At 38.4% G+C, this 23,058-nt stretch overlaps 1 protein-coding gene across 1 annotated transcript in view; it reads left to right on the top strand.

Moving 5' to 3' along the window:
• The window catches only part of hcn4 (hyperpolarization activated cyclic nucleotide-gated potassium channel 4), a 96,228-nt gene that overhangs the window by 12,418 nt on the left and 60,752 nt on the right, over positions 1-23,058 (top strand). The window contains exon 3 of the mRNA XM_027159254.2: positions 22,634-23,057. Coding sequence (XP_027015055.2) covers positions 22,634-23,057 — 424 coding nt within the window. The remainder of the gene's footprint in view (positions 1-22,633; position 23,058) is intronic.

Genomic DNA, 23,058 nt, shown 5'->3' with positions numbered 1-23,058 from the left:
AGAGGTCTGGAGCACTTCCACAGTGCAATTCATTCTCTCTTGCTCGTTGCTCCTTTTTATATTTTTTTTATATTGTAATCTTCTGAAGGGAGTGCACAGGATTACAGAGCATCCAGGATGGGCTGAAAGTGGGGTAATAAAAAAAAAAACAAGAAAAAAAAAAAAACTGCTGTGTCCATCCACCAGTATCAGGGACCCACATCAGAGAAGATTATTACAACTCAATTTATTTAATGGAACAGAGATAAGGAGTTGATGGAGGGATGAAGAGAAAGAGAGTACATGATGGAGGGATAGGGTAATAGAGGGATAGACATAATGCAGCATAGATAGACCTAGGCACACTTATGCGGATAGGAGAGATAGAGAGAGAGAGAGAGATAGATAGATAGATAGATAGATAGATAGATAGATAGATAGATAGATAGATAGATAGATAGATAGACAGACAGACAGAGAGAGAGAGAGAGAGAGAGAGAGAGAGAGAGAGAGAGAGAGAGAGAGAGAGAGAGAGGACACATTGATGTGTGTTTGCCACACAGATGCTGCAGTTGGGACTTCTCATGAGCCAGATGGAGGGTGTATGATGTCACATGGTGTAGTGTGGTGATGTTGTTGAAGTAATATTTCAAGGGGGAAAATTTAATGGAAATAAAATATTGCAAGTCGTATTATAAAGACATATTAGACATCCAGTGTGTGGTTATTTACTTCGGTACTGAAACCTTGTATGCAGAAAATTCTTAATTCCACTCAACTATAAAACTGTTGTAGAAAGAACATTATTTATATTTACAGTACATTATGTCCTATCCAGTGTCACTCAAATGAGGGTGAAGTTCTCTCCTGAGTCTGGTTCCTCTCTAGGTTTCTTCCTCATATCATCTCAGGGAGTTTTTCCTCACCACCGTCACCTCAACCTTGATCATTAGAGATAGATGTTAGAGATGTGTAGTAACTTTAACCTTTAAAAATGTTATGCTGTTTCTATACTGTACTTATGTAAAGCTGCTTTGAGACAATGTGAATTGTTAAATGTGGTATAAAAATAAACGGAGCTAAATAGAATTCTTTAATCCTTTTTATTTAGAACTTCAGATGACCTAGTCAAGTCAAGTCAAGTCAAGTCACTTTTATTGTTACATCACCACAGCACATGTGCCTTGGTGAGTGAAATTCTTAGGAGCAAACTCCAGGAATTACAGAACAGTTATGCAGATAAGATATAGATAATGAGTTGACAATAGTGCAATATGTGTGTACAAAAGTGAAGTGAAGTGACATACAGCGACCCATCCATTTGACCCATCCAAAGTTCACACACACATCAGTGAACACACACCCGGAGCAGTGGGCAGCCATTTATGCTGCAGCGCCCGGGGAGCAGTTTGGGGGGTTCGGTGCCTTGCTCAAGGGCACCTCAGTCGTGGCCGGCCTGAGACTCGAACCCACAACCTTAGGATTACGAGTCATAGTCTCTAACCATTAGGCCACAACTTGCCCCAGTATGTACAATTAACAAACATAATGAAATCAACAGGTGAAATGTCAGTACGATGTGTGTACAATATGTACAATTAACAAACAGATATGTGCAATATGCTCATACATATAGTCAGTACACACAGTGTACTATTGGGCATCCTTACAGTGGCACTACACATTATATGCAACATGTACTTATATATGTATATGTGTAAATATATGTAAATATATTATATATAAAATACTATAAGGTGCAAAACAGATTGTACAGGTACAGAAGTGACATGGATGTGCATCGGATGGTATCTAGTGGTAACAGATGGATTATGGCATTAAATGCAGTTGGATGCTGTATAAAATGTAATTCAATTCAACTCAACTCTGTTCAGTTTTAGTTGTGTAGCACTTTTAAGCTTTATATAAAAGTACAAATTCAGCACATGAATGATAAATGTATTCATTTATCCATAATGGGCAAGACAGGGTTGATGGTAGCATTGAATCCATCATACATTGAATCTGACCTGCTGGCGTAAAGACAGACTTGTAGATATAATTGGATGTGGTGGACTAGGGTTTAGGACATTGGTCTACCACTCAGAAGGTTGTGAGTTCAAATCCCAGGTCCACCAATCTACCATTGCTGGGCACCTGAGCAAGGCCCTTAACCATCAATTGTTCAGTTGTATGAGATAAAAATGTAAGTCGTTCTAGATTAGATCGTCTGACAAATGCTGTAAATATAAAATAAGGTGTCTTGATTACATCACTAGAAAGCTTGGACCTGATTTGAAGGTAATTTTCACTAAAGTCTTAATATTGCTGTCAATGTGTAGCGAGGTCAGTCTGTTCTCTTCGCTAATGTAAGGTTAGATTAGCATAGCTACCAGTAGCATAATTAGCTATTCAGCAAGTCTATGTCTAGCATATTGGTTATTTCCACTAGGTTTTACTGCTGATTACTTCAATTGCAAACGATGTAGCATCGTAGCATCAATCACGCGGCCAGCAGACTTAAACAGATTGAGGTGAAACACCATTCAGGTGAAATGGTTTAGTCGATTTTAACAGTTTAAAATGAACCTTAAAATGTTATTTCTCACATGAAAATATGAGAAATAAAATTTCATTTACTTTTTCATATGTGATATAGATTATATTTATAAGTAGCAAGTTTACCTAAGAACTTTTCAAAGATCGATACATTATCTATATTTTAACTTAAGTGTAATATTTCAGTACTTTTCCTTCACTCCAGGATCGTAAAAGTCGTTTTCTATCTTTACTAATTGAGCCCAAATTGCTGCCACATAAACACACACACTAACTCTTCCACCTTTTTTGTGTTGCCCATTAATTTCCCCCTAATTGAATGGCTAGGCTTAGTGTAATTATGTCTTTTTGTTTGATTGCGTTCTTCATCTGTTCGTGTAACCGAAACGATTAAGCCTCATTCGTATAGATTGCATTGACTCATCACCGGTTTCACCAGGTTCACATTAGTGAGACTTATATGTAAATTTCCCCAAAGCAGGCTATATGCTCTTGTAGAATTCAAAGGTTTTTCACTCTCACTCATTTTCTACCGCTTATCCGAACTTCTCGGGTCACGGGGAGCCTGTGCCTATCTCAGGCGTCATCGGGCATCAAGGCAGGATACACCCTGGACAGAGTGCCAACCCATCGCAGGGCACACACACACTCTCATTCACTCACACACACTCACACACTACGGACAATTTTCCAGAGATGCCAATCAACCTACCATGCATATCTTTGGACCGGGGGAGGAAACCGGAGTACCCGGAGGAAACCCCCGAGGCACGGGGAGAACATGCAAACTCCACACATACAAGGCAGAGGCAGGAATCGAACCCCCGACCCTGGAGGTGTGAGGCAAACGTGCTCACCACTAAGCCACCGTGCCCCCCTAAAGGCTTTTCAATGCTGGATTTTTTTCTTTCTTCTATAAATGCCCTTTTGTTCGTATCCAGTTAGATCGATGAGGCTCACGAATAATAATAAAAATAATATCCAAGCATAAATCATTAAGAAGAAACTATGAGTAAAAGTGATGGAATATAATGGGGAAAGTCTGCTTTACTCCGAGTGCATGAAATGTCTTGGGATGTTTTTATCCATAGTGTATTTCTGCTTCTGCTGTCTGCCCTTCCCCCTTTTCAGTGTCCTCTGCGATATCAATTTATAATCTGTCCAGGAGGACACAGTTGTGTCCTTTCTCCGTTCCCAACCAGCTTTTTTTTTCTTTTTAACACGTTTCAGTATACAGTAGTGAGTGTCTGTTTCTGGTGTGTGTGTGTGTGTGTGTGTGTGTGTGTGTGTGTGTGTGTGTGTGTGTGTGCGTGTGTGTGTGTTTCAGTTTGGCATTTGTGCTGATTTTTTCTCCCCGATGTGTGTCTGCTTGTGCTTTACCTTCCAGACATGTGTGAGCGTTCCCTTGTGGACTGCTGGTAAATATTAGATATGTCTGTTTCATTTATAATGGGACTATAAATTAAATATAGAGAGGGAAACAGATGGGAAGAGAAATCTACCTTTTCCCCATTTGGGCTGCGTTCGTCAAGGTCCCTGGGTTTCAGGCTGATGTCAGGTTGTCAGAGTGACATTTCGCCAGGCCTGGAGCAGCGTGCTGGGAATCCGCTGCAGATCTCACTCCAGGTCATTTAGACATGACACCTCTGACGGAGACGGCGAGATAGTTCTTTGTCGCTGCGTATGTGATGGTGTGATGGTGTGTCTTAAGGAATAAACTCATACACATCCTATTAACATGCACTCACACATATCAACGGAAATACATACGCCTATACAGACATATCCACACAACACATTTGTGTGTCCTATCCCACTCTGTTCCCAGGGCTAATCAGTCAGTCACACCTCTGGTCTCACCACTGGTGCTTGATGGCGGGATACGCTTGCAGTCTCATAAGTCAGTTGTCTTATAAGGCAGCAGTTTAATATCTTTGAGTTCCATATGAGCTTCGAAGGCCGTATACATCACCACATTATCAGGTTTCTTTTCTGACACGTATAATCACTAACCCTAAACTAATTTAGATAAGATGGAATAAACGATCGTTGTGAAAAATAGAGCGGATGTTGTACGGCATTTTCACAGCAGACTCCTTATATAGAAAAGTATATAAAGAGTATATAAATATGCATATAAAGAATTCTGCCAAACACAGGATCCTTATAGTTTTCTCACTTTTAGCAATTATTTAAGGGAAATAAATTAGAAAAAAAAAAGCGTTCGATCAGATACATAAGTCTCTATGAGAATTTAAGGATGTTTAGGTTCACTCTCAGGCTCTAAATGGAGTGTTTTATTAAAACTAATTGACTTGTTTGGAGGACGCACGGTGGCTTAGTGGTGAGCACGTTTGCCTCACACCTCCAGGGTTGGGGGATTGATTCCCGCCTCCGCCTTGTGTGTGTGGAGTTTGCATGTTCTCCCCGTGCCTCGGGGGTTTCCTCTGGGTACTCTGGTTTCCTCCCCCTGGTCCAAAGACATGCATGGTAGGTTGATTGGCATCTCTGGAAAATTGTCTGTAGTGTGTGAGTGAATGAGAGTGTGTGTGTGCCCCGCGATGGGTTGGCACTCCGTCCAGGGTGTATCCTGCCTTGATGCCCGATGACGCCTGAGATAGACACAGGCTCCCCGTGACCCGAGAAGTTCGGATAAGCGGTAGAAAATGAGTGAGAGTGAACTAAAATAACTAAACTAAACTAACTAAAATAAAGTATGTTTAAATTAAATATTTATTTTCCAAATCCACAGGGAGCCCCAGCAGAGTGATGAAAGAGCCACTTGCGGCTCCGGAGCCGCGGGTTCCCGACCCCTGCTCTGGTTTGATTATATAGAATAGAAGATTTTATTTTGTCACATATACTTTACAGCACAGTGAAGTTGTTTATTCGCATATACTAACTTTGGAGGTTGGGGTCAGAGCACAGCATTAGCTATGATTCAGAGCAGTGAGGGTTAAGGGTCTTGCTCAAGGGCCCAACAGTGGCAGCTTGGCAGATCTGGGGCTTGAGCACTGTTTCTCCAATCAGCAACCCAAAGCCTTAAACGCTTGAGCCACCACTTCCCCTGAATCTACTGAAGCAAGGCTGATGTGTGGGAAGTGCAAATCTTTAAGGTGTTCATGTTGGACCAAATACATCCACAGCAGAAGGTTAGAAAAGTGCCAAGCAGATGGGATGGATCAGGAGACTGGAGACTGGAGGGAACCACAGCAGAAGACACGTGGCAGGTATTTCGATAAACCTCCGAAAACCTTTAATTAAGATTTATTTTTGCCGTATCAGTCAGATGCTACGTGACTTTTATCTCCTGGATTTCTAAGTGAGTAACAAATCCAAACGATCTCACACACTATATAGTCATTCACCAGGAGAGAACTCTGAAAAAAGAGGGCCTGATCCAAAAATCCCAGAAATAAATGGGAAATGTCTATCATGACTTGTTAAGATGGAACCTGAACAACTGGCTACGATGGTAGATGCACAAATAAGAAAAGAATAGAGAACTAAGAAGAGATAACAACAATAACATAGTATCGGTGTCAGGTTGATACTAGCAAGAATTGTTTTTATTGTCTATTAGATAGCAGAAAAATACAAAGAACCAATTTAATCCGATTCTGTAATAATTGTTAAGTATCAGAATGAGATTTGGGAAAGGTTTTTTTGGTAAATGGAAATATTTACATACTGTACAAAGACTTTTTTTTAATGCTACAGGATTCTCGTTAGCATGCTAACTCGAGAACGGTCAGTTAAATGTTTGTCGGATTTATATGGAATTATTAGTAAGAATTTGATCCAAAACAAACAAGATAAAAGTCACAGCAAGGTCAAGCATCTGAATTTTTATATCTTCAGTAGTTTCCTTCTAGTTTGAAATATATTTGTAAAGGTATTTGAGGCATCCAGGTTAATACCTTGAGGAACTAGCCTTGTTGGCAGTGTTAGCATTCCTGAGTTCTGCTAGATGGGTTTTTTGGTTGTGTGATTATTATGTGTAACAACTTTAGTTAAAAAAAAAAAAGCTTAAGAAGTTTGAAGTCTGATGGTTTCTATATTGTTATCAGTACTGGGGAAAGAAAAATGACCAAAGTTTTCTACCATTCTATCACTGTTTTGTATATTTTCTGTTCTGGAAAGAAAACTGAAGGGATAATAGAAAGAAATAACTAGTTACTTTGGGGAAGTCGTGGCCTAATGGTTTGAGAGTTTGACTCATAACCCTAAGGTTATACTGTACCACAACTGAGGTGCCCTTGAGCAAGGCACCGAACCCCCCAACTGATCCCCGGGCACCGCAGCATAAATGGCTGCCCACTGCTCCGAGAGTGTGTTCATGGTGTGTGTGTGTTCACTGATGTGTGTGTGCACTTTGGATGTGTTAAATGCAGAGAACGAATTCTGAGTATGGGTCTCCGTACTTAGCCGTATGTCACGTCACGTCACGTCACATCACCACAAACAACTTAAACTTAAGAACCTTTGTTACATACTGTGCATCAGCAGGAATCTTGCTATCTTTGTTGCTCAATTAACAGAAGCATTATTAATTTGCTTATAATAGTTGTGTCTTGATATCTCACTGGTTGTTTATTGTTTATGTTTTGCTCCCACTGTGTGATTTATTGTGAGCATTTCCAACACGATTAAAGAGTCTGTGAGAAAAATCATGGCTAATAATCACACATTTTGCATCGTGATATCTGAGCGTTTTGACATCCACAGTCGTTTTGTCTCCTGCTTTCTTTCAGTTCCTAATTGATTCGGCTAAATGACTCATTGATAGCAGCTTTTCCTAAGCAGCGAAGTAGAGCTGTCTTCTTCACAAACCAACATGGCAGAGAAAACAAGTAGCATCTTTGTGCCTTCATGTGTGTCTGGGTCTCCTTGGAAATCTCAGATCTCACACATCGTGCAACAGCATACTCGCTCAGACATGCACGTATTACAGCGCACACACACACACACACACCTTTCTCCGGGGGACTCCCCGTATGCGCATGTGTGTGTGTGTAGGCAGTCTGCAGAAATAGAAGTATGCCTTCTCCCATTGCCTTATTTTGTCATTCAGGTAAATCCTTTCATGCATTTTATTTTCTTCGACTGAAAACAGAAAGGCTGTTCGTCATGGCAGCCGAGTGATCGGAGCGCGGTCAGATCGCATTGGAGCACACGCACTCTGGAAATGACTGACAAAACAAATACACAGCAGAAATCCCTCCTGTTCGATTCGACTGTCACTTTAAACCTCTGCTTTTTTCACGTCACAATTTAACCAACACACGTTTTATACATTCATTAAATATGAATTCATTTATAAAAAAATAAAAATCTTTACTATGAACTGGATCATTCGATGATGAAAAATATTGTATCTATGAAAATGAGTAATAAGGCTGTTATATATATATATTATATATTATATATATATATAACATTATATATATATAACATATATATCATTATCTAATACACATTATGTGTTTAATTTGATTCCATTTCAATTCCATCAGGAAATCAACAACACTGATGTAATGATTTACAAATCTGAACCTCAAGCCCTGTGTGTGTGTGTGTGTGTGTGTGTGTGTGTGTGTGTGTGTGTGTGTGTGTGTGTGTGTGTGTGTGTGTGTGTGTGTTGCATTATTTGTGGAATATTAATATTAAATATTTCATGCATTGACTGTGTTCAGGTTAGAGGGTTGAGTGAATATTGTGGGGTTAAAAAGGGAGGGACTGTTGTATAAAAAAGATTTGCTCTAAATGCTACATTCTCTCTCTCTCTCTCTCTCTCTCTCTCTCTCTCTCTCTCTCTCTCTCTCTCTCTCTCTCTCTCTCTCTCTCATTCTCTCTGTGTCTTACACTCTTGTTTTCTCACCTTCTCCTTCCTGCTCTACTTTCTAATTTCACATGTGGATCACAGGTTGCATTTTTTTTTCTATCTCATTCCATCTGTCTTGTGGTACCACTTTCCCACCTCTCTCTGTCACTGACCCTGTACCTCACGCTATCTCTCTCCCTCTTTTCGTCTCTTCCCCTATAACACATTATCCCATATCTCTCTTTGTTTCTCTTGTCTCTCATATCCTGTCCTCTCTCTCGATGACCCGGCGGATCAGCTCGGCTGAGAGGGATAGAGGCGTGTTTTTTTTTTTCACAGTGCTCCCTCCATTTGCTGATTACATCACCTGCTGGGGAAGATAATGGTCATCCACTGAGACAAGAGATGATACACAAATATGTGCATTTCTATACGCTTATTCTCCGTTCTTCACACGTGCTTTTAGATCGTTGTTAAAATCTACTCACGACACAGAGAAAAGCTAATAACAAAGGGCTTACATGAAATCACTCCATTCTTCTAGGAAGGCTTTCCAATAGATGTTGCAGCATGGCTGTTGGCATTAGTGAGATGTCTGGGGCTCTGATGTCAGGTGATGAGGTCTGGGGTTCAGTCGGTGTTCCAATTCATCCTAAAGGTGTTCAGTCAGGTTAAGTCAAAGTCAGGGCTCTGTGCAGGACACTCAAGATCTTCCACTCTAACCTTACCAGACTAACCTTGTCTTATGTCATGGAGCTCAAGGGCATTGTCAAGCTGGAGAAGGTTTGTGCATCGTAGTTTCAGGGAAGGGAAACTGTAATGCTACAGCATACAAAGACATTCTGTACAATTGTATGCGTCCAAGTCTGTGGAAGAACAGTTTAGGGATGAACCACAAATACTGTCGGTGCGATAGTCAGGTGTTTCGACAAACCCATTGCAATAAAATATATTAGAAGACATCTGGTAAAGTGTACGTTATATGTAGACATTTGATAAACATGGTGTTTGAGAATGATAAAGCAAAAGTACACACACACACACACACACACACACACACACACACACACACACACACACACACACACACACACACACACATACACACACACACACAATGAGTTTCACTGGGTTAGAAAAGCTTCACCTTAGAGGACTAATTCATACAGGCATGTTACACTGTTACCGTCTAATCCAACACGGCATCGGCTCTGTTTCTTCACCTCCCTGACTTCCTTCTTTCCTTCCTCCCTTCTGTCTCGGCTAGTCTCTAATGTGACATGAGGCATTATTTAGAGGCAGATGGCACATCAGCACATCTGAAGAGGATTCCACAAACAAACAACAGCCCAGCAAGCAAACAACTGACAAGAGCAAGAAAATGCATTATTCAATATTATAAAGGAGGGGGTGTTGTGTTCATAATTTATATTCATAAATGATCACATCAGTCACTTAGACATTCATATTCACAGAGAGAGTAAACACACAAACACACACACACACACACACACACACACACACACACACACACACACACACACACACACACACACACACACTCTCTCTCTCTCTCTCTCTCTGCCCTCATTCAGTCAGGGAAGGGTAGAGTGACGGGGAGCGCCTTCCTGTCTGTACACCTTTTAATGACAGACGACCTTTCTAGGGGCCATTTCATATCTCTCTCTCTCTCTCTCTCTCTCTCTCTCTCTCTCTCTCTCTCTCTCTCTCTCTCTCTCTCTCTCTCTTCTACATCCATTCCTCCTTCTGTAACTCCACCTCACCTCACTAGTATCCATGATGCTGGAATGTATGTGTGTATGTGTGTGTGTGTGTGTGTGTGTGTGTGTGTGTGTGTGTGTGTGTGTGTGTGTGTGTGTGTGTGTGTGTGTGATTGTCTGTGTGTGTGAGAGAGACTTATCATGTAGCTAGGAGCTCTCAGAAGGTGAAAACATGTCACGGATGTCCTCTGAAGGCTCTCAGAGAAACACGGCTGCGTCTCTGCGCTACTATCTGTGTGTCTCTGCACTGGAGCGCTGAAATGTCAAAGAGTCTGTCCAGAGACGGAACATGACCAGATGCTGTGTGTGTGTGTGTGTGTGTGTGTGTGTGTGTGTGTGTGTGTGTGTGTGTGTGTGTGTGTGTGTGTGTGTGTGTTTGTGTGTGTGTGGTTTGTAAATACTCCACTTTCTACCTGCACTAGGGTCTGGAAGTCAGAGTCCGCTACCGATTTCAGTTTTCATTTCATCACTCTTATCAAATTTTGTCCGATTCTCTTTCTCTATCTATGTTCTTCACTAGTAGAAATCAAGGCTGAGTTTTCTTATTGACATTCGAAGCAGTGAGCAGTGATTTATCCATAACAAAGGGAATCACATCTAATCCACAAGTACAACACGTTATCTTGAAATCTTAACAATAGAATACTTCAAAGCCCTTATTATTTTTGTGTTGATGTGCGACTCTGTTTAACAACAGCTTTTTTTCCCCCCATTTTTCTTACATCATATGTATAGTATATTTGAATGTCTTCATTCCATTAGCACATTTTTTGCTAATTCTATGCTATAAAAAATAAATAATGAATAAAAAATAAATAATAAATGTAACTTTCAGAGCTGTTAATCATTTAAGAGCAAAATCCTTATAAAATATCTTATTAGATTCGATATTGAAAATGAATTAACATCAGTGCCTGCGTGAACATGCTAATGCTACATAGCCAGCAACTATTAGCGATTGCTAAATTGTTTGTTATTCTGCAATTTTTTTTGTGACTTTTTAGTTATAATCAACATCCTTCCTTTTAGCACTTTTTGTAATAGCTATGTAATCTTTTCCGTGCTCTTTCTGCTACCTGAGCAAGTTTTATCGTCATCAGACTCTGTGGTGTTAGCATTAAGGCCATTCTTGACTTTCTCCACCATCCAGTTGCATTTTTGGCTTCGCCTCCTTAGGTTCAGACATCTTGTGGCTCACATGAGTGTAAAAGCACTGCACTATAATGAAGCAGGCTGAGCTGAGGTAATCCAGGGGAAATTACAGGCTAACAAGGTGCTTTCAGACAGCTACCTGTGGAACCGTAACACAGTTCTCTATAAATTCTCAAATCATCAGTATGAACATAAATTATATATAACAGTCTGAACAATTTCAACATTCTACATCATTACATACTGTATAACCTGAAGAAATGTTTTTTTTTTTTTTGTGAGTTTTTAAGCATCAGATATCGGGAACACGTTAATATTAAACATTTGGCAGGATCCATTTATCACAGCTAATTACAGCTAATAACATTTATATTGTTTCACTTTTGCATTTATTTTAAATTAGTAAAAGAGAACTTAAATGAAAAACGTCAAATCACACGTTTGCTAATAACCTTAATACATTTTAATACTAGTAACTATAATACTTTACATAATAAAGGTACACTAACACTACCAATAATAATTATTTTATTTATTTTATTTATTTATTTATTTTTACCCTCTTTTGTTTCTTACTTTTTTGTACTTCGTATTGTAAAGCTCTTTCAAATGTATTAAAGATGCTTTTCTTCTACGACTTCTTTTTCTTCATTTTCTTTTTTGTCTTCTGCTTCTTCTTCTTTTTATTATATATATATATAATTATCATTTTTTTTGTACTTCATATTGTGAAGGACATTTAAATGTATTAAAGATGCTTCTTCTTCTTCCTTTTCTTCTTCCTCTTCTTTTTCTTCTTCTTCTTATTATCCATTTGAAAGCTGTTATACAGTAAATAATTCCACAGTAAGATCCCAGGTGTTTATTCTCTAATTCCAACATCTTCCTTTTCTGTCCTTTCCCCATCTCCATTTTTCTCTCTGCTTTTAATCTTTCCCTACATCATTTCAGCTCTGCTGCTTGTCCTCTGAATAGAGAGACACCTCCATGCTTCTTTTGAGTCAGAGGACATTGCCTTTTATTGAAAAAATGCAAAGCACATGTAATACCAAGCGTGAGGTTGTGTGCCTTAGTATGCTTTTCTTTACCCTGAGATATTCACACACACACACACCACACACACACACACACACACACACACACACACACACACACACACACACACACACAAACACACACGTACTCACACGTGCGTACACTGCTGTATTTATAGAACAATGTTCTTCCATGTCAGACTTCCAATGCATTATAAAACAGCGAATGGATCGTTGCATACTTTGGACGAAGTGACCTCCATTAAGAAGCAATATTAGATGAGGAGAGGACAGACCTGATAGACACACACACACACACACACACACACACACACACACACACACACACAGAGAGATAAAGAGACGCACATGATCATAAAGTCCCTGGTGACGCACAACTCTGTTCGTGGAGCTGTAGATTAGCATCGAGTACACGACTGCACACCAAAACAAATAACGTGTACAAAGATAATATAATTACAAATACCTATTCTATCAGGAGATACATTTCTTCAACAGTATGCACTGACAACAAGCCTGCAACTGTGCAATAAATAAATAAACTACTTGAGTCATTTCTCCTAAATCAACGTAATTACAGACTATATAAAGAACGTTAACATAAGCTGGCTAGATAAGCTGCTAGGCTAATAGCTTGATAGCTTCCTCAGCTAGCTATGTTGTTCTAGAAATCTAGCAAAGATGCTCCATACACATTGTTCTTAGCATTTACTTAAAGCCTGTAGCAGCATTTTACATACAGTATATCTATCTTTAAATATTCTACCAAACATGGAAATTCTTCTAAACACCAATCTACTAAACACTACAAAGTGATAAAACATTTGGCTAGCTAGTAAAGCTCACACAGCTAGCTAATGGCTTATGAGTGCAGATTTCTCGGGGTTGGATGTTGAGCTGTAAAATGCCACATGATATCTCCACAGGGTTTGGCTCACAGAATTTGTAGATAATTATCATGCTGTTTCTTTTAATAAAGCATTTAAAAAGTGAAGATGCAGCACCAGATTAACAATGTCTACTTTGTCAGACATTGATAGTAAGCATTCGGTCAAATAAATATAGAAATACTGTCAGGAAACTGCTTTATTTATTATTCTGTTTTCCTATTTAAACTTAGACAAAAAATTATCAAGAGTAACTCCTCCTAGGGCTTTCGAGCCACATGCACCAAATTGTATGTTGTAGACCCTGGTCTGAAGTTTGTTGCTATTACTTTTCTAAGCGATCCGAGTACCGGTACTTCCGGTACTGGGTCTCAAAGTGGCCTTAGACTCCCATTCTAAACTTTGGAGGTTTATAACTCAGCAAGCTTTTGAACTATCTACACCAAACTCGGCCAGCTCCTTTAGGCTGATACTCTGAACAAAGTTTTAAATCAGTGTACAGACTGGCCTTTCGGTTGTCCCGCAGCCCCGCCCCCAAAATATGCAAAATCAAAAAACTTTTTACAACATGGACATGTGACATATCAAAACACTCAGAACTTCCTCACGGGTATTCTGATGACGTGACGTGATGTCATGTTATGCCAGGGGAAATTTTTTTGCACAACATGGGCATGTGATATATAAAAAAAATCAGCACAATGAGGGGAACCCTCGGGGGTATTCTGATGATGTCACGTGACGTCACGTGATGTCACGTCAAAATCAAAAATTAGCACAACATGAACATGTGACATATCAAAACACTCAGCCCAACAAGGGGAACTTCCGCAGGAGTATTCGGATGACATCATATGCTCGTCTCCACTTGTCTACACCCTAGATTTCTGTCCACTTGCCTCCAAAAGTAACACTGATCCTTATGTCCACTCGCCTGCAAAAAGCACCGGCCTTTGCGAATACTTGCACCGTCAAAGCCAACATCAAAGTTTGTTGCGACGAACTTTACAAACCTAGTTTTGTAATTGTCGTTGTTTAAATGATCACAATTGCACAATTATTTTAACTTACCCCAAATCTAGTCAATCAGCAAAGCATCATATTCAATTATGTTAACACATAATACAATTCCTTTCCCTTAAATACATGCTTGAATCTTTCTAGATTTTTAAAAGCACTGTACAAATAACAGTCAATGAATTGAAATGAATTATATACAGTATTTGTATTTTATATATATACTATTACAGTTGCCAAGAAGTCAAGAAGCTTTCGATTTTTTCTAATGTTGTATTGTTCTAGTCTGTTTTTGTTAATTGGACATTTATACAGACTTATTTTTAAAAAAAAAATTAAGATAGCATTGCGCTAACATGTTAAGGCACTGTTCATTTGTATAGACGATATATCTAGAAGTCAGTTTGTGTCACATGGTTTGTATACAAGTCAATAAACGACTTTGAAAAGGTTTTGAGTTAATAATAAAAATGAAAAAGAAAAACTCAAGATTAAGGGAATGTTTCTGTAACAACGTAGCTTCCACTTTTGTACTCTGGGCTACAAAAGTCTAGCTCTACCTCTTTATCAGACTTACAGCTAGAAAGGAGAGTAGCAGACTTATCCTTTAGCTCAGACAGACGTGTCTGCCAAACATCTGCGACAGTCGAGAGCCAAGCGTGATGTGCAGAGAAATGAAGGGAATGGCTCGGACTGACGGCACATCCATTACGACTTATCAAGGCCCTTCCCCAGCACCAGGCCTGCTTGTGTGTGTAATCTCAGTTCCCAGGGTTTGTGACATCGGCCAATGTGGGGGGAACATCGAGATTGGAAGAACAAATGTCATTAGCGCCAAGCAGGGGCGTAATCTTCCCGAAGTGTCTACCATCCTCTCGAGTTTTAAATCTCAACAAGAGCGAATGGTGTCAGGAACGTGGAGCTAAATATACCGCGAGCCGACAGGCACCCATAACAGTGGATACCCTGCTTACTTTGAAGAATTCCAATTACTGTCAGTGCTTCAAATGTGTGTAAAATTGTGTGTGTGCATGTGTGTCTGCCTGTGCTAATCCATCCATAACGTAGCCCAAGCATCTCAGGCAGCTGTGTATGTAATTTCCCCTGTAATTAGTGTTTATTCAGTGTAGTTTGATTTGTCCACAAAAAGCTGAAAGTTCTTCCAGAAAATAGAGGAGTGAATGTTTGGATTCAAATGCCAAATTAGTGTGTGTGTGTGTGTGTGTGTGTGTGTGTGTGTGTGTGTGTGTGTGTGTGTGTGTGTGTGTGTGTGTGTGTGTGTGTGTGTGTGCTTTAGGGTCTGTTTTCAATTCTTGGTCCCCACAAAGATTTTGATTTTCTGTGGACATTTGTCTGGCCCCAATGCAGCGACTTTTTAACCTTTATTTACTTATTTATTCATTTTGCAGCTTTTATTTAAAAAACAAAATAAAAGAGTCAACAGGTTTTGTAGATTTAGGTGTAGGCATAGCATTAATAATTCTCCATCAATAATTATGTCGTAGGAAGGTCCTCAGTAAGATAAACTTGAGGGTGTGTTTGGTGTTTTAGTGTCTGTTTTAAGTCTTGCTCCCCACAAAGATTTTGATCTTGTGGGAACATTTGGCCGGTCCCCATGAGGAAACTTTATTTATTTATTTGTTTATTTGTTTGTTTATTTATTTATGAAAAGAGAATAAATGTTTCTGTTTAGTTACTAAGGTTAAGGTTAGATGTAGGTGCAGTATATATAGGTGACAGCATTAATTTTGCTCCATCAATTATTATGTCCGTGGAGGGTCCTCAGTAAGATAAACCTCTGTGTGTATATGTGTGTGTGTGTGTGTGTGTGTGTGTGTGTGTGTGTGTGTGTGTGTGTGTGTGTGTGTGTGTGTGCGTGCGTGCGTGTGTGTGTGTGTGAGGAATTAGTTTGTTTTCAGCTTCCAAGATTTTTTTACAGGCAGTTCTAAACTTAGCAGTGTAAATCACCTGTTCACAATGCTGACCTTCTCTCTCTAATCTATAGCGCAGTAAGAATATATCACCCCACTACACAATGCAGCCAATCTGGATTTAATTACCGACTGGCCCCAGAGGGCAATTTATAACATGCACACACACACACACACACACACACAAACCATTGGGATGAAGGAGAGTATGCGTAGGTGGAAGGTTACAAAAAACTGGCTTGGTTTTTGCATCCTCCCAGGAAATCTGCTTTGGGAATCCAGACTCCTCAAGGATCTGCCCCAAATGAAAGAATTGCTGTCTAGATATTTTTCATACGATATTCATCCACACTCCCAAGTGGCATGTTGTTGTTGTTTGTTTTTTTGCTAGACGATTATTTGTTTGTGCTAATATGAACTGCTGTGTTTGATAGTCTGGGAAATGAAATCAATCAAATCAAATCAAATTTTATTTGTCACATACACATACATACAGAGTACGACATGCAGTGAAATGCTTTTTATGTCTGTTCTGTATTCGAGCATAAAAAGAAATGGAATTAAGGATAAAAATAAAACCAAATGGAGGTAGATAAATAAAAAGTATAAACTCTATAAAAATATATGAAAATATATGTGAAAAATATATGTCTATACATAAATGTGTATGGTTTTAGTGATTGTCCTTAAAGTGTCTATGTGCAGTACGGTGTGTATAAAGTGGTACTGTGCTGTACAAGTCCAGAGTTAAAGTGAAAAAGTGAAAGTGACTTAGATGGCTAAGTGTGGTGACTCCATACTCAGAATTTGTTCTCTGTGTTTAACCCATCCAAAGTGCACACACACAGCAGTGGGCAGCCATTTTTTTTATGCTGAGGTGCCCAGGGAGCAGTTGGGGGGTTTGGTGCCTTGCTCAAGGGCACCTCAGTCGTGGCCGGCCTGAGACTCGAACACACAACCTTAGGGTTACGATTCAAACTCTCTAACATTAGATCCTGGGTGTTTCCCGGTTTAAACTCTGAATGGCCTGGGGGAAGAAACTTCTCCTCATCCTCTCTGTGTTTGCTTTCAAGGAGCGGAAGTATTTCCCTGAACGCAACAAAGAAAAGAGTCCATTGTTGGGATGGCTGAGATCCTTTACATTCTTTCTGGCCCTGGTCCGGCACCGTGTGCTGGAGATGTCCTGTCGCTGTTGTTGAATTATGTGGCTGAACAATTTTTTTGGATTTGACATTTTGAGTTTTTTTTTAACTAGTATTATGCTTGGCATCTTGACAAATGGCCAAAAATATAATAAAAGAACTTTTATTTTGGTCACTTTCTAACCCCATATTGACATCTGCCTGCAAAGATTATGTCAGGGAACAGCTCAGTTGGTCAAATTTCAGTTTCCCTAAAGCAGGTTTGTCTAAAACTTTGATCGTTATATTTTCACAGTTAATTTCAAGGTTTGATCCAGTTTTTTTCAAGAACCTAAAGGTTTTTGCAGTGAAGTTTTAGAAGAACCTTTTTTTGTTCTATACAGATTTCAATCAATGCTTCTTCAAAAAAATAGTTCATTCTTAGTACCAAACACTTCTCAGAAGAACCTTTTATGCTCATCCATGGATGTTTCTGTCGTACAAAAGCTATTCAAGAACCTTTCATTTTAAGAGTGTACATAGTGTAGCTAAATGGATACAAGACTAATAAATTCAGTTTGGAATCAGATAGCAGCTTTGGAAATGAAATGAAATCCAAGTGAGAGGTTTCTGGGTTTATTTTAAAATGCTAGAATTTTACTTATGGTTGAGGTTCATACATTTCACTCATATGAGATTGTTGAACATCCCGTATCAGATGTAATATCTCCCACTCTCCTGGGAAGGATTGTAGAACATGGCTAAGGGGAAATTTTAATGGTATGACACAAAGTCATTCTATACAACTGGGTCCTTTCAACATTGTTGCACTAGTTTGGAGATGAACGATATATACTGTAGGTGTGATGATCAGGTGTCCACAAATCTTTGGGCACTTGATGTATTTTGTAGCATATTTCAGTTCAGACATGCTTTAAGAACTCTTTTAGTAGAAAATTTCCCAAGGGGTTTCCTAAACACACAAACCACATATATTTGATCAGCTGCTGTATGAACAAACTTGACCATTTGACATCAGCACGGTGTCTCTGAGTCCAAATTGATTGTATGACATCACTATGATGTCCGTGGGTCAACTGTGGAAAGGGTGATGTGATATTTGATCAGAAAAAAAAACACCAAAATGAACATGTAATACCACCAGAGCCTCACTGAGTCAACAAGAGCTAGAGATGGTAAAAGATGCGGTAGTTTAAGGTAAAGAGTGTCCCTGGGGCAACCTGGGAATCCAGTGGGGTCCTTGTGCTAAATTTGATTAGCCACTTACCAGGGTGATTATTTGGCATTGTAACAATGTCCCTGAATGAATCAATGAAGAGCTTGTACTATTTAAAAAGCAAAGCACTATTTCCTCGATGTTGGTCAGTTAGAGAAGATCTTCCATAAGATTTAGGTGTTATCATCAGCTAGTCAACAAATGAATAACTAAACACATAAAATGGCCATGTGGTCAACACAAGAAACATTTATAAAAGTTATGATACAATTGATAATTACCAATTAACCAAAATTTTCCGTAAGCTCTGGCCTTAATCCCGGTATTCCAGGTATACCTCTACAAATACCTCTTCAGGACATGGGGTTAGATACCGCCCTCCAATCTTACACTCCGATTATGTCCAGAACAGCTCGATGACTTCAGGGCTGTATGATAGAGAAGCCATTTCCATTCCATACATGACTGCATCACTTCTCACTGAGTACCTTTGATGGCTTTGTGTTGTATTGCTGGAATGTAAAGTGGCAGTTGCACACTGTCTGTCCGGAAGAAGTGGCATGGTTGGAGTATGGATTGGTAACTATTCCTGTTTACGATTCCTGCCACTTGATGGAGATGACCAACATAAAGACAAACATGACCTTCACAGTATAGTCAAAATCTTTCTTAAGTTTTTCTTTGCTAGTTAAAGAAAAATGAGATTTTAGTTTCAGGAAAATGCTTTTACATCAAACCTCTACAAGTCTACATCAACTTACTTGGGTGTATCAGTGTTGTATAAAGTACTAGAAAGCAATACTTGAGTAAAAGTACAAGTATCGTACTAGAAAAAGACTTTGGTAGAAGTGAAAGTCACCTTTTAGAATATTACTCAAGTAAAAGTCTTAAAGTATCTGATATTTACTGTACTTAAGTATCAAAAGTAATTTTCTGATATTTAATGTACTTAAGTATTTGAAGTAAAAGTAAAAAGCAAAATTTCAGTGATTTTCGGTAGGCATAAGAGCAGGGGAGGTTCTAGGGTTTCATCTTTAGTTGTTTTAGCCCTCAGTGAGAATTTAAAACAAGAAGAGTTTTATATTATATATTATATGACTACATAATAAGCCAAAAGTTATGGTATTATTAAATGGCAAAAGTGGACACCAACATTTTATGCATGATGTAATGATGCCAGTCTTGAATCAAATCAGTTCTTGTACAGTATGTGTGCATTCTCTACAAACAGTGTGTCCAATGAATGCAGTCATTAATAAACAAATATTCACAAGACAAAGACCAAATCAATAAATGTTATTTTTATTTGTATTGTATGGATTGTTTGCATTAATATTTTGTTTGTGCTACAACTCTGGTAATAAGATTAGTGAAATCTCACTGCTTTTGTTTGCCGTCTTTGCAGCTTTCCGCCGATTAACGTTATAGATAAACGCCTCCAGCTCTGACCGCGCGTGCACGCTGCGCGTACCTGTGCTTCTCCATAGAGCGTGCGTACTGTACGTACGTAATACAATCTAGGACCAGTGATTCGCCAAACCTCCCTTATTGCAGTCACACACATTTCTTCTGATTTTATTTTGTAGTAACGAGTAACGAAGCTTCTTATTGGAAATATAACGGAGTAAAAGTATACATTTTATCTAGGAAATGTAGTGGAGTAAAAGTGAAAGTTGACATAAATTTAAATAGCGAAGTAAAGTACAGATACATGAAATATTTCTACTTAAGTACAGTAACGAAGTATTTGTACTCCGTTACATTACAACACTGGCATGTATTACATGAATTTATCAGTTTGACCACAAAACACTTTCCACATCTCTTTCTCCAGTTCTCTTTCCCCTGTTTTTCACTCGCTGTAACGATTTCTTTTTTGTGTAGTTCTATTAGGAGAGGCTTTGTTTTTCGACATCCTGCCCATCAACCCTGCATTTTCTAAGCTTTTTGGACATGGTAGCTAATGAGACTGGCACCTGGCATGTACTTTTTTAAGCTCTGGTGTCGGGTGAGGACAGGTTTAACAGAGATTACAAAAGTGGGACAGTTTAATGTGTTTGTCCTCCTGAAGAGTGGTACTTTTTGACCTCCCACTTTTCTTTCGAGCTAACGCTAAACGATTTTCAGATATACATTAGTTATATTTTTATATTGGAAAAACAAATCCTTCTTAAATTTTAAAACGTCCCATGTAGCATGCACTGCTACCAAATGCTTCACTTTCCGATTAAGAAAAAAAGATGGAGACAGGCAGCCATGGCAGGTGGAAATATTAGGTTAGAGATATGGAAATAATACTAATGAAATGTTTCTTGAAAAAACACCGAAAAAAGAGTCATTTTCTTTATTTAATTTACAGTTTCTAATTTTACTTTTACATGTTTACATGAAATCTTAGATTTTTAACATATAATCAAGGCAATTTCCTCATGGGAAAGCAATAAAATGAAGTAATCAGCCTTAAATGTTTTATGTATGTCTATTATTTAATTGTATGAAAAAAAATCATGCGTATTTAATCGATAATTAATGTAATAAAATGATATAAATAGTAAACAATAATTATATAAATATTTGTGACATTATGATTTTTTTAAATGTACTTTAACACCTTTTTATGTTATTTTACATTACATTAGTACAGTCTAATGCAGACTACACCAAGTTGTTCTCACATGTGTTGGAACTCTGTTGAAGGGATCAGTAAGTTGTGAAAAATAAAAAGTAAAAGCACAATCTTTATTAAATAATGCAATTAACGAATCAGTTGTGCAATATTTCATTCCGAAAAAAATTTTAATTGTAATCAGGAAACAGTCATAAATTTTAAACAAATTAAGATTTTTATTATTTTTTTAATCTACCAGCCATAGTTAGAGCTAGTTATATAAAATTCTCTGGAAGAAAGCAGTAAACATTTGTTTTCCACCTAATGTTACCTTAAAGTTTCTTTGGATGGTTAACTAACAGAACCCTTTTCTGAAATGTAAACCATCTGTTGTAATTTTCCATGTAGAACAATTAAAGGTTCTCCCAGAAGAACCAACTGAAGAACACTTTAAGTGCCTGTTAAATTTACTTTTTCTAAATTTAGGCTCATGTTTTCAATCAATTGATTCTTTCATTTAATCTTCAGAGTCATATATTTTTTGATATAAATTTTAATTCACTTTGCACTGTACATAGTTTGATCGCAAAGTTACTGTGGGGTCATTAATTGCTTGGGCTTTGGGAAATAACAAGCCAAACCATTACTTTTTGAAATCTATGAGAGCGCGAGAGTTGTACTTATCGCTAATCCATTAGCAAGACTGTTTAATCGCATCCTTTTTTCTCTCTCTCTCTCTTTCGCTGTTAACAATTGCTTAGATAATGATATTTACCAAGTATGAGAAGTTGATAAAAGTTGTACTATGGAAGCTCAAACCTAGGAAATTACTTGTGTGGTTTGTAAGAATTACAAATATAATTAGTTCAGGCAATTTGTGCAGGAAAGGAATGATGGTATAATGAAGGAACCAAAAGCTTTTGTGCTTTGTGTTGGGTTTAATATTAATATGTCATTAATTAATAGTCATTCATATTCTGTTGTTCATACTCAGGAAGTTGTGTGGTTATGGATCAATTGAAAGCTTAAGAAATTGCAGCTAGTTAGTTACGGATATTTTCCTGCTAGCTAGCTTAGCACTGAGTACAGTACCTTTGTTTTAATAACTGTTATCAGTTTGCACTTAATGCATAAGCCTTAATGTTTATAAAAGTATAAGTATATAAAAGCATTGGTTTATTAAAACGTGTTTTTATTAAATTTGTGTTTGGGTAGTTTGCATGGATCAACATTGTTTTCCTTGTCTTGAAATAGCTAATAAATGCTTAAAATCTACACAGTGTACCGAATAGTAATTATTCTGTATGTACTGTACTGTTATTAAAACATTTCCTTGTTTTTTTTTCTGCAAATCTTAAAAAAATACATGGTGACTCCAAGCTTTGCAGAGTTGTAGTTTAACTTTGCTTTTCTTCTTTCTCTTCTTGCCTTTCGTCCCACGGTTGTTCCATCCTCTGCTGTCATGCCCTCTGTCCTCTTCAGGTTCTACTGGGATCTCACTATGTTGTTGCTGATGGTGGGAAACTTGATCATCATTCCCGTGGGCATCACCTTCTTCAAAGATGAGCACACTCCTCCCTGGATCGTCTTCAACGTCGTCTCGGACACCTTCTTCCTCATGGACCTGGTGCTCAACTTCCGCACGGGCATTGTCAAGGAGGACAACACAGAGATTATACTGGACCCACAGCAGATAAAGATTAAATATCTGCGCTCATGGTTTGTGGTGGACTTCATCTCCTCTATCCCAGTGGACTACATCTTCCTTATTGTAGAGACGCGGATCGATTCGGATTTCTACAAGACAGCGCGTGCGCTCAGGATTGTCCGTTTCACAAAGATACTCAGTCTGTTGCGTCTGCTGAGGCTGTCCAGACTCATACGCTACATTCATCAATGGGAAGAGG

Source organism: Tachysurus fulvidraco, chromosome 13 (assembly GCF_022655615.1).
Source record: "Tachysurus fulvidraco isolate hzauxx_2018 chromosome 13, HZAU_PFXX_2.0, whole genome shotgun sequence".
Taxonomy (NCBI): Eukaryota; Metazoa; Chordata; class Actinopteri; order Siluriformes; family Bagridae; genus Tachysurus; species Tachysurus fulvidraco.
The sequence above is the reverse complement of the archived record's forward strand: the minus strand, read 5'-3'. Positions and strand labels throughout refer to the sequence as shown.